At 56.8% G+C, this 11,211-nt stretch overlaps 1 protein-coding gene across 1 annotated transcript; it reads left to right on the top strand.

Moving 5' to 3' along the window:
- Positions 1 to 201: 201 nt before the first annotated feature.
- Positions 202 to 11,200, top strand: SLC44A4 (solute carrier family 44 member 4). Its single transcript, XM_016215382.2, has 21 exons — positions 202 to 235; positions 2,062 to 2,110; positions 2,435 to 2,508; positions 2,638 to 2,716; positions 3,694 to 3,793; positions 3,872 to 3,997; positions 4,149 to 4,209; positions 5,376 to 5,463; positions 5,544 to 5,627; positions 5,855 to 6,090; positions 6,171 to 6,270; positions 6,837 to 6,929; positions 7,208 to 7,310; positions 8,909 to 9,162; positions 9,243 to 9,337; positions 9,439 to 9,542; positions 9,652 to 9,725; positions 9,957 to 10,027; positions 10,122 to 10,216; positions 10,286 to 10,370; positions 10,895 to 11,200. Exons 1-21 carry the CDS (start codon positions 202 to 204, stop codon positions 11,026 to 11,028), a joined length of 2,139 nt encoding a protein of 712 aa, XP_016070868.1. The 3' UTR covers positions 11,029 to 11,200.
- The last annotated feature ends 11 nt before the right edge of the window (positions 11,201 to 11,211 follow it).

Here is an 11,211-nt window from a genome sequence, read left to right as displayed (position 1 = left end):
TCCAGGGGCCCCAGTGACCAGCCCTGAGCCCCTGGCCCTGGCCGGGCCTTCCGGCCCTCCGCCCTCCTCCCTTCCCACTTTGAGGAGGAACTAGAGTGTGTCGGGGACCACAGGTGGAGGTGGGGCTGTGACGTGCGAGGGCGGGGCGGCAGCAGGTGTGTTGCCAGGTCTCCCGGCTGCAATCACTCCGGAGACTGAGCCATGGGGGGAAAGCCCGACGGGGATGAGGCCTACGGTGAGGCTGGGGCTGGAGCAGGCCAGGGACCTGTACAGGGAGGGAGGCCTGGCTGGGCCACTCAGGGCAGCGGTGGTGTGCCGGCCCGGGGACAGGAGCTGGGGAAGCTAATGGAAGAAGGCAGAGCCAGCGTCCTGGGAGGAAGATGGGGTTCAGGGGCCATTGCCGAGGAGGCTTTGGGGAGTGAAGCTGGGGTCTCTGAGAGGAGTTTGTCTTAAGTCTCTGGGACCAGGGGGTTCAGGCCTAGACCCTGATCCCTCAGGGCAGGACCCTGAGAAGAAAGCAAAGCCTGAATAGAAGGAGGTAGGGTGTGGTCCTGAGCTGGGGCCTGGGGCTCAGGGTTGGGGAGTGTCCTGTGCTGTGGAGCCTACAGCCTCCCTGGGGTGAAGGCCTGTCAGCAGGAAAGACTGCGGTCCCGTGAGGAAGAGTCTCAGCCTGGACCCTGGGGCTGCGGGGAAGGTGCCCGAGGTCTTCCCACCAGGTTCTCTGTGAGCAGTGGCAGGGGAAGTGGGTTGTGCTAGGGTCTCTGTGAGGAGTTGCTGCTCAGAGTCTTTATGGAGGGGGCTGGACCATCTCCGAGTCTCTACTGGGGGTACCTTGAAGAATAGAGGAAGGGCCTTTTGGGGTTCCCATGAAGGGTAAGGCCTGCGGGGGAAGGAAGCAAGAAGCCTGTGTCCAGAATCTGTGAGCAGTGAGGGCTGGGAGCCTGTCCCAGGGATCTGAGGATTAAGGGTGGAGAGGGTGAGGGGAGAGGGACCAGGGACCAGGGACCAGCCTCGGGGATCCCTGCAAGCAGCGAGGGCTAGGGGCCTGCCTGCACATATCCCTTGGGATTTGAGGATCTGAGGCCCTGCTCTGGAGGAAAGGGAACCCCAATGGAGGAGCCTCTTGGAGGGGAAGCTTGGGTCCCAAAGCAGGCTGGGGAAGGAGCAGTGAGGGCTTACCAGGAGACTTCCTGGAACAGCTTTGGATCAATCATTGACCTCATGTCCAAGAGCCATGCAGGGACAGAGTCCAGAGCACCTGCAGAGAATGGACCCCACCTCTTCCCACATTTTGCCCAGCCCTCTGCCCACCCTTCTTGGAGCCCACAGGGACCCTGGGTGCCTGGCCCCACTTCCTCCCTGTGTGTACTCAGGGAGGACCAGGAACAGGACACAGTCACAGTCTCAGCCACTGAGCTCAGGTGTCACCCTGATTTGATTGCTTGCCCAGAGACTGGCAGTAGCCTGGAGACTGAGGTCCCTTCGGGTAGGGTCTACAGGGAGCTCCTTCTCCCCAGGCCCTGCAGGATTTGATGCCTTTGGCCCTAGTTTCTTTCCCCATGGCCTTGGGCCAGAGTTGGGGGTCTGAGGCAGATGGGGAAGGGGCTATGACCTCCCTGAGGGACTCCATTTGTGCTCACCCAGGGCGGGATACAGGGAGGGGAGAGGGACAGAGATTGGAGCATGAGAGCCACTGAGATTAGTGGACAGAGAGTCCCACAAAGCAGCTGGGAGGAGACTCAGGAGAGATGGGCCAGGGTGGAGGCAAAAGGAGAAGGCTATTTTCCTGGCTGCTGGCCTCGAGGTGTGAGCCGGAAATGACCTGTAAAGGACTCCCCTCCCCTCCTTCCAAGGCCACCTGGGTGGATTCATGGTGAGCAGGAGAACTGCTGTCCAGGCCTTCATCCTACCTATCCTGCTCTCCAATTTCCCCTCCTGCCAGCCCTCTCCCCCACCCCCGGAAACCCCTGAAGGCAGGGAAGGACTTGGGGGGGACAGGAACTGGGGAGAGAGACTCTCTTATGAGTGCCTCACTCTCCACACTGCTCCCATTGCCCTCAGGGAAACCAGTCAAATATGACCCTTCCTTTCGAGGCCCTATCAAGAACAGGTAAGTTCTGGGAACTGCACTGGTGGGGCAGGGGTGTCTTACTTTTGCTGTGTATTTGCTGAAATATTGGTAAGAAGCTTGTGAAAAAGAAAACTCCTGTGCCAGGAGAGTGGGGGCACTGTGTGTGGAGGGGCCCAGCACATCCAGGGCTGGAGATGTTCTGGCCTGTGGCCTTGGGGAAAACTTGAGCTGCACTTTCCTGTTACACTGCAAAGGCAAGTTTACCCACCCAGAAAAAAGTTTTCCTAAAAAAATAAAGCCTAGTGATGCGCCCTCTCCAGCATCCCCCAGCTCTGCCCTGCAAGGCTCCCGTTCTCCCTCCAGGGGCTGCACAGATGTCGTCTGCTGTGCCCTCTTCTTTCTCTTCATTCTGGGCTACATTGTGCTGGGGGTCGTGGGTGAGTACCAGCTGCGCAGTGTGGGGCGGCGGCTGAGGGCAATAACCCAGGGAGGGACCATACCCATGGCTGCTCCCTACGATGTCCCTGCCTCCGCCTCCGGTGATTCTTCTGTATGTCCGTGTCCAGCATGGGCGTATGGAGACCCCCGGCAAGTCCTCTACCCCAGGAACTCTACTGGGGCCTACTGCGGCGTGGGGGCAAACAAGTGAGTACAGAAGAGGGCAAAAGGGAGGTGAGGATGGGGATGGGCAGGGGACACCCTTCGTCCTGCCAGCCCCCTCTCCCCCCCACCTTCCTGAATCTCACCCCCAGGCCACACTGAGCAGTCTCCATTGCTGGGCAGTTGGCTTATGAGCCCCCCACATCGTGAGGCAATGTAGGGTCATGGTCAAGTGCGTAGGTTTTAGACTTCATAGACTCACCTTTGAATCCCCAACTGGGTTTCTGGTTTTGTGGCCTTGGGCAGGTGCTCAATTTTTCTAAACTCTAATTTCTTCATCTGAAACACAAGGATAACCCTAAAAACGATGCTGTCAGTCCTTGAGAGCAGGAAATGGTCAATCAACAATAAAACCTCTAGCATTCACATGGCATTTACATGTTCCAGGCAGGCAGTGTACTTTTTAAAATATATATATCTTTATTGATTTCAGAGAGAGGAAGGAAGAGGGAGAGAGAGAGAGTCAATGACGAGAGAGAGTCATTGATCGGCTGCCTCAGGGACTGAACCCAAAACTCTAGCATGGGCCATGACCAGGAATCGACCGTGACCTCCTGGGTCATAGGTCAACGCTCAACCACTGAGCAACACCGGCCAGGCAAAGCGGTGTACTTTATACACACAAAACCATTTCAAGCCTATTTACCATGATGGAACTGAGGCCGTGAGCAATTAACTGACTTCCTCGAGGCCCTAAAACTGGGTGGAGATTTGGCTCCAGAGTCCGTGCTCTTAAGCATCTGTGAGCATGAATCTGCTCCACTGTCTGAGCCATGTACAATGTTGAACAACACTGGGAAAACTTCTGGTGTCTCATTCCTCCCAGCTGGACCGAGCTTCTGAGGCTAGGAGCTAGGCGGTGCATGTCTGGGCCACTGCAGCCTGGAGGTGAGGCCCGGCTGTCCCTCCCATCCCCTCCGCCTAGCCAGGCCCTGACTCCTGCGCTTCCTCCCCTCCTGCAGAGACAAACCCTACCTCCTATACTTCAACATCTTCAGCTGCATCCTGGCCACCAACATCATCGAGGTCGCTGAGCACGGCCTGCAGTGCCCCACGCCCCAGGTCAGAGCCTGGGACCTGCCTCTGCCCAGATCTCCCCTAGGTCTGGTAAGAGCCCCTCAGCACGCCCTCTGCCCCCAGGTGTGTGTGCCCTCCTGCCCAAAGGCCCTGTGGTTTGTGAATACAAACGAGCTCTCACTGACGGTCGGGGAGGTCTTCTACGCTGCAAACCGGAATGTCTGTCTGCCAGGGGTGCCCTGGGATATGGTGAGCGCTGCCCCAGCTTCATGACTGCCATCAGGGAAGGGACCCCTGGGCAGGGGGCAGTTGGGTAGATGGCTGTGGTTGTAGATGGGGGACTCGCTCCTTCATCCTGCCCTGTGGCTGTGTGTCTGTCCCTCCTTTCCCTACCCTGCAGCCAGTACTCCAAAGCCTGGAACAAGAGCTCTGCCCCAGTTTCCTCCTCCCTTCCACTCCAGGTGAGAAGCGCACTCCTTCCTCAGGCATCAGGTAGTCCTATAGTTTTATTGCTCAAATGAGGAAACCAAGCCCAGAGAGAATGAAGTCACACAGCTGGGCTGTCGCCAAGTTTATTGTGCACCTGCTGCGTACCAGGCACTGGGGATAGCCTCAGGGACAATGGCAGCTGCTCCTGTGGGAGCTACACACTAGGTGGAGAAATCAGAGACGTTCCCAAAGAGAGTGCATGGGAATCCCGTGAAGACATATGTGGCGAACCTACCCACGCACATTTAGGTACATGCACAAAAGACAGACCAGAAGTTCACCCAAATGCTACAAATGAATGTGGCTGGGTAGTGGGATTGCAGTTAGCTATTTTTTAATTCTGTATGCTCTTCTTTCCAATAGTAATTTTTTTAAAGAGCCAAGCTTTTAAAAAGATTTTTAAATTGATTTTGAGAGAGAGAGGAAAGAAGAGGGAGAAAGAGAAAATGGATCGGCTGCCCCCTGCACACCCCCTACTGGGAATCTAGCGCAGCCTGGGCATGTGCCCTGACTGGGAATTGAACGGCAACCTTTGAGTGCACTGGACAATGCCCAACCAACTGACAGTGTAGTAAATGCTATTTTTTAAAAGCTTCCTGGAGGAGGTGAGGTAAAGATGGAGCTGAACAGGAAGCAATGGATGGGATTTCTGGAGGAGGGAGACACTCGGAGAGAGGCCAGCAAGGACGAAGGTTCAGAGGGGAGGGGAAAGCGGCTGTGCTCAGACAGTGGGGCCTCTAAGCCTGGCTGCTGTGAGCAACAGAGCGACCTCGAGCCTTGGAATGATGAGGCCCATGCTGTGCCGTGGTCTCCCTGGCATTCAGGCAGAGGGTGGGTTGATGGATGGCAAGATTGGGAGTGGAGGTGTTATAAGAGTCAGCCCAGAGGGGAAGAGGGTGTGACGGGGCAGCAGCCCAGGGAGGGCAGGAAGGGGACATTAAGAGACAGTGAAGGAAGAGTGGCCCGGGCTCCATGGGCAGGAGCTCCGTTTGGCTGTGGAGTCAAGAGCAGCTCTCTGAGGGGAGCAGAGCCCATCTCTCCTCCCTCCCCTGAGGGCACTGTGAGCTGAGGTGGGGGCCAGAGACTTTCAAGGCAAATCTCTGCCCCCACCACCCAGTAGCTGGTTCTCTCCCTCCAGCTCTGGGGCGCTGTTTTCCACATGCCAATAGTACGCAGTTCGAGTTCCCAGGGATCCCCGGCAACACCTCCATCAACCAGGGCATCAGGTGGGTCCCCCCTACCTCCACGTCTCTGTCCCTCTCCCCTTCCCGCCCACAGCTCTGTACCACTCATTCTGTCCCCATAGTGGTCTTCTTGACAGCCTCAATGCCCGTGACATCAGCGTTAAGATCTTTGAAGATTTTGCCGAGTCCTGGTACTGGATTCTTGTGTGAGTCCCCAGATTCCCCTACTGTCTCTGGTTCTCCCTCCCCGACCCGCATCCCTAGCCCAGTGTCTGATGCCGAATCTTTAAACAAGGAGAGCCAGAGCTCAGAATGGGCCCCAAGCCCAACAGGGTTTGTAATAGAACACAGGTCTAATCTGAAGACTTTAGGGGTACAAAGAAAGGCATTTGGGGACCAGGGGTGAACCTCGGCTACCTCATCCTGCCTACAGCGCCCTCGGCGTGGCTCTGGTCTTGAGCCTACTGTTTATCCTGCTTCTGCGCCTGGTGGCCGGGCCCCTGGTGGTGGTACTGATCCTGGGGGTGCTGGGGGTGCTGGCATATGGCATCTACCACTGCTGGAAGGAGTACCAAGAGCTGCGGGACATGGGAGCCTCCATCACGCAGCTGGGCTTCACCACCAACCTCAGCGCCTACCGCAGCGTTCAGGAGACCTGGCTGGCAGCCCGTGAGTACCTGTCCCCCTCCAAGTGCCAACTGACAAAGGGCCGCCCTGGCCTGACCCTACCCCTGACCCTGTCCCCCCAGTGGTCGTGCTGGCTGTGCTTGAAGGCCTCCTGCTGCTCATGCTCATCTTCCTGCGGCAGCGGATCCGCATCGCAGTCGCCCTCCTGAAGGAGGCCAGCAAGTCAGGGCCCGAGAGATGGGGCAGGGGGCGGGGTGGGCCGGGCAGGCATGCCGGGCGGGTGGCGGGGAGCCCTGGCTGAGAAGGGCAGAGTAGCAATGGTTAACACTGTTGTGTGACAAGCCTTCCTGGGCCTCAGTTTACCCATGTGTAAAATGGGGGGGGGAATAATCATTCCTAGCATGTAGGGTTGCCCTGAGGATGAAGTGAGTTAGTGTCTCATCAAGTACCTCGAGCACGAAGCAGGCCTCCAGAGGGCTGGTGATAGCGGCAGATGATGATAATGGGTGGGTGTGATATGCGAATCCAGGCAGGCTCCCAACCAACACCTACCTGCCAGGTCGGTCAACACCAGCTTTGAAGACTCTTCCCTTACTGTCCCTGAAGCACCCCAGGTGGCCTTTCTGAGACTCTGGTTTCCTCTAGGCCCCTGAGCCTGATTCACTGAGTTCAGTTCATTTAGGGAGCACCTACAGTGTGCTCAGCCTGGGGCATGTCGCAGGCTCTGCCGGGCAGAGGTGGGGCCAGGGCTGGGGCCAAGCTGGTGGACAGCACTCATTTCCCTGCAGGGCTGTGGGACAGATGATGTCCACCGTGTTCTACCCGCTGGTCACCTTTGTCCTCCTGCTCATCTGCGTTGCCTACTGGGTCATGATTGCCCTGTATCCTTTGCCCGCACAACAAGCCCTCCTGGAGTCCATGGGGGCGGAGGGCAGAAAGGGCAATACTTGCCCACACAGTACCTTAGTGCAACGGGAAGAAGGCATCCCTTTCTCTGGGCATACAAAGCCCTACCCCTGCACAGAGCTGGATGAGTGAGCCCAGGCGAAGTCCAGCCCTTTTGCCAGGAAACATCCTGCATGAGCACCTGGGAAGGGGTCCCCGAGGAGGGGACCTGCAGAGATCCCATGTGATCATGCTTTCCTTGACTTCCCTCTGGGTACCTGGCCACATCAGGACAACCTCAGTACGTCTTCTGGGCACCCAACACCAGCTTACCCAGCTGTGAGACTGTGCCAGTGAATGCATCATGTGACCCCATGGTGAGGGGGTTGGGGCTGGACACGGAGGGGGCACCAACAGGGCTAATAGGACCTTAGGGGCCAAATGCCTCATTGTGCAATGGAAACTGAGGACTAGAGAGGGCAAGAGGCTCACTCAAGGTCACACAACAGGCCCCCAACAGAGCCTGAAAGGGAGCCAGTCTGCTGACTCCAGATCTAGTAACCCTGCCCCTGAGCCAGGGAAGGACACTAAGGCCGAGAAGAAGCTATGCTGTGCCTGAGGGCAGGGCCAGGCCTCTGGAAGCTGGAAACCAGAACCCCACCCTCCCCATGACATTCCTCTGCCAGGAGGACCATGAACAACCCTACCCAACTGGGTCTCAGTCCACTCATCTGTACAGTAGAACTATCATAATACGGGTCTCTCAGGGTGACCAAGAAGATTCAATGACATTGGACACATGAAGTGCTTAGTACAATGCCCAGCACCTGATAAGAGCTGATAACTAAGGGTTCTGTTTAGTTTTGTTTGTTTTTTTAACTTCCTCCCTCAGAATACAATACCCTAAGCAATAGGCGGGTGGGACGCCCTGAGGGGTCTGGGAGAGAAGCTGCTAGGCTCTCCCCTGGGAGGTTCCCAGGGAGTGGCACTGGACCTCTGGAATTGACTGTCCTCAAAGCTTTCAGGTGGCCACCTGCTCTAACCTGGGACTGGGGGCTCTGCCCACAGGTGTTCACCCCACTCTAAAAAAGGAGAGGGAGGTTTGCTTACATTAACAAAGGACCCATATGTGCCAGGCACTGGGTGTACAAAGCCCCAAATGACCTTGGTTCTTGCTTTCAACTTGCTCAGGATCTAGCAGCGGAGACTGACACAAAGCCAAGTTACATACAAATGGAAAGTGATTTAGTTTCTTATAAAATTTCAAACACACACTCAGTTTCAGCAATTATCAAGGTTGCTGTTACATTTGCTGGAAAGGGTTGTTTTCTATTTCTGTGCTTTTTACTTGTTATTATGGGAATTTTCAAACACACACTAAGTAGAGAATTCCCGTACCCAGATTCCACACCTTCGACTTACTCATTTCATCTATCTCACTACCCAACTCTCACCCCCAGGCACAATTTTTTTTTTCCCTAGAGTTTAAGGCAAATTCTGGACATCATGCCATTTCACTTGTAAACACATCCACGTTGGGATGGATCTCAACAGATAAGGACTTTTAAAAAGCATAGCCACTATCACCATTATCAAATCCAACAAAATTAAGAATAATTCCTTAATATCATCTGATATCCAGTCTCTTCAATTTTGCTGGAAAGTGTCTGGGTTGAAGTTGCAGAGACTGCTCTGGGAGGGTCCTGCTGATTGAGTGCAAGCTCTCCAGAGCTAGGCACTTGTCCCAGGGCTTCCCACACACCATTAAGGCTTGGCCCACATGGCCTGGGAGCTCTTGTGCCCACCCAGAGACTTAAAGTGAATTATGCTCATACAATAGGTAAGAAACCCAGTTCAAACCTGGAGATGAACCTTCTGGAAGGAGCCCACTTCCCCTGTTGGGGGAGGCTGTTACTTCCCTGTACTCTGGGGGTGACTGGAACTGGCTGGGAATAAACCTATTTGTGCTCCCCAGGCTCAGCCGATGAACTCCTCATGCCCAGGGCTGATGTGCGTCTTCCAGGGGTACTTGTCCACAGGCCTGGTACAACGTTCTCTCTTCAACTTGCAAATCTACGGGGTCCTGGGGCTATTCTGGACCATTAACTGGGTCCTGGCCCTTGGCCAGTGTGTCCTGGCTGGGGCCTTTGCCTCCTTCTACTGGGCCTTCCGCAAGCCCCAGGATATCCCCACCTTCCCCCTGAGTGCAGCCTTCATCCGCACACTGCGGTAAGCCTGAGGCTGGGGATTGTGATTCTGGGAGTCCCAGGGTTCCCGGGGATGCCTCTGACTGCCTAATGCCTCTGCAGTTACCACACTGGGTCTCTGGCCTTTGGGGCCCTCATCCTGACCCTAGTACAGATAGCCCGGGTCATCTTGGAGTACATTGACCACAAACTGAGAGGTGAGCCGAGGTCAGGGACTGGGGAAAGCCCAGCTGAGAACCTGGATCCTTGGGGAGAGGCTTTCAGGGCCAGTGTCCAAACCTGAGCCCCTCGCCCCCAGGGGCCCAGAACCCTATGGCCCGCTGCATCATGTGCTGCTTCAAGTGCTGCCTCTGGTGTCTGGAAAAGTTTATCAAGTTCCTGAACCGCAACGCATATATCATGGTGAGCCCCACTGCATGAGCAGCCCCCTGCCCCAGGGCCCCGTGGCCCCCGACCCCCCAACCTGGCCCATGTGAGTTCCCCACAGGTAACTCTGACCTTTCCATCTCAGATTGCCGTCTACGGGAAGAATTTCTGCGTCTCAGCCAAAACCGCCTTCATGCTGCTCATGCGGAACATTGTCAGGTCAGGCTGGTCCCCACCCCCTGATCTCCCAGCCACAGCCTGATGCATGGGCATGTTGTGCTCAGAAGGGCCTCGAGGGCCTCGAGCTTGCTTTAAGCTCTGCTGCCTCCTGGTACATCCTGAAATGTGAATAATTTTCATTTTCCCTCTGTCACGGCAAATTATATAGCTAGTTCTATTCCCAGTCCTGCCGGGCCTCTCACGCCCAGCCTACCCCAATTCCCCATGCAGGGTGGTGGTCCTGGACAAAGTCACAGACCTGCTGCTGCTCTTCGGGAAGCTGCTGGTGGTGGGAGGTGTCGGTAAGGACCAGGGAGGGAGTTACAAGGACAGGGGACAGGGTGCTGGGAGGCCGAAGAGGCGACCTTAGAGGAGTGACACCGACCTCGCCCACAGGGGTCCTGTCCTTCTTTTTCTTCACTGGACGCATCCTGGGGCTGGGTAAAGACTTTGAGAACCCCCACCTCAACTATTACTGGCTGCCCATCATGGTGAGTGCTCCCCTTCTCTGCCTCACCCCCCTATGTCCCCAAAGAAACCCTAACAGGCCTGTCTTCCAGACCTCCGTCCTGGGGGCCTACGTCATCGCCAGCGGCTTCTTCAGCGTCTTCGGCATGTGTGTGGACACGCTCTTCCTCTGTTTCTGTGAGTGACACCCACCCCTCCCACCTCCCCCTTCAGGCACAGGCGCTTCAGGCTTCTCTGAAGACGGTGCTTCTAGCAACCGCGGCTCTGTGAGCCAAGGAGCCTGAGCCAGAGGGAGCCTCTTGGGACATCCTCAGGCGAAGGGTTTGGGGGGAAGCGAGCTCCCAGGCCGGTGGGCTATTCTAAGGAAGCGCATTCCAGGGGAGAGACGGCGCCCCTCGCCCCCGGGAACCTGTCGGAGGAGGGAGCCTTCCCGGCAGGAGGCTGCGGGGAGCCGCCATTCGGGCTGCAGGCCGCGTCCCCGCCGCGCCGCGCCGCTCCCTACCACGGGGTGCAGCGCCCACTGTGGAGCCCACTTTACTAACGAGGGAACGGGTTGCATAACCTGCCCGGTAAATTACCAACCCTGCCCCCAAACGGCCGGCGGGGCGCGGCCGGGGCCAGGCCGCTCGCGGCTCAGACCCGGGTTTTCCCGCGAGCGGGGAGGCCCCGGTCCGCTCTAACCGGCCCACGTTGCGACTCAGTGGAAGACCTGGAGCGGAACGACGGCTCCCCGGACCGGCCCTACTACATGTCCAAGGGCCTTCTGAGGATTCTCGGCAAGAAGAACGACGCGCCCCCGCGACGCACGGGCAAGAAACGAGAGACACGGCCCTGAGCCGGGGCAGCAACCCGCTGCACAGCCTCCCCGCCCCCCTACCTTTCCGGTCTCGGTTTTGTAGTAAAAGGTTTTATTAAAGATTGGTACGTATTTTGTTTTCGCAAGAAGCCTGCTACTGCTTTCATTCGGCCCGTGACGACAGGAGACCCTTTTCCCCCGCCGGGCACTCTTTAAAGTAGG

This window comes from Miniopterus natalensis, chromosome 5 (assembly GCF_054644295.1).
Source record: "Miniopterus natalensis isolate mMinNat1 chromosome 5, mMinNat1.hap1, whole genome shotgun sequence".
In the NCBI taxonomy this organism is placed as follows: Eukaryota; Metazoa; Chordata; class Mammalia; order Chiroptera; family Miniopteridae; genus Miniopterus; species Miniopterus natalensis.
The sequence above is the reverse complement of the archived record's forward strand: the minus strand, read 5'-3'. Positions and strand labels throughout refer to the sequence as shown.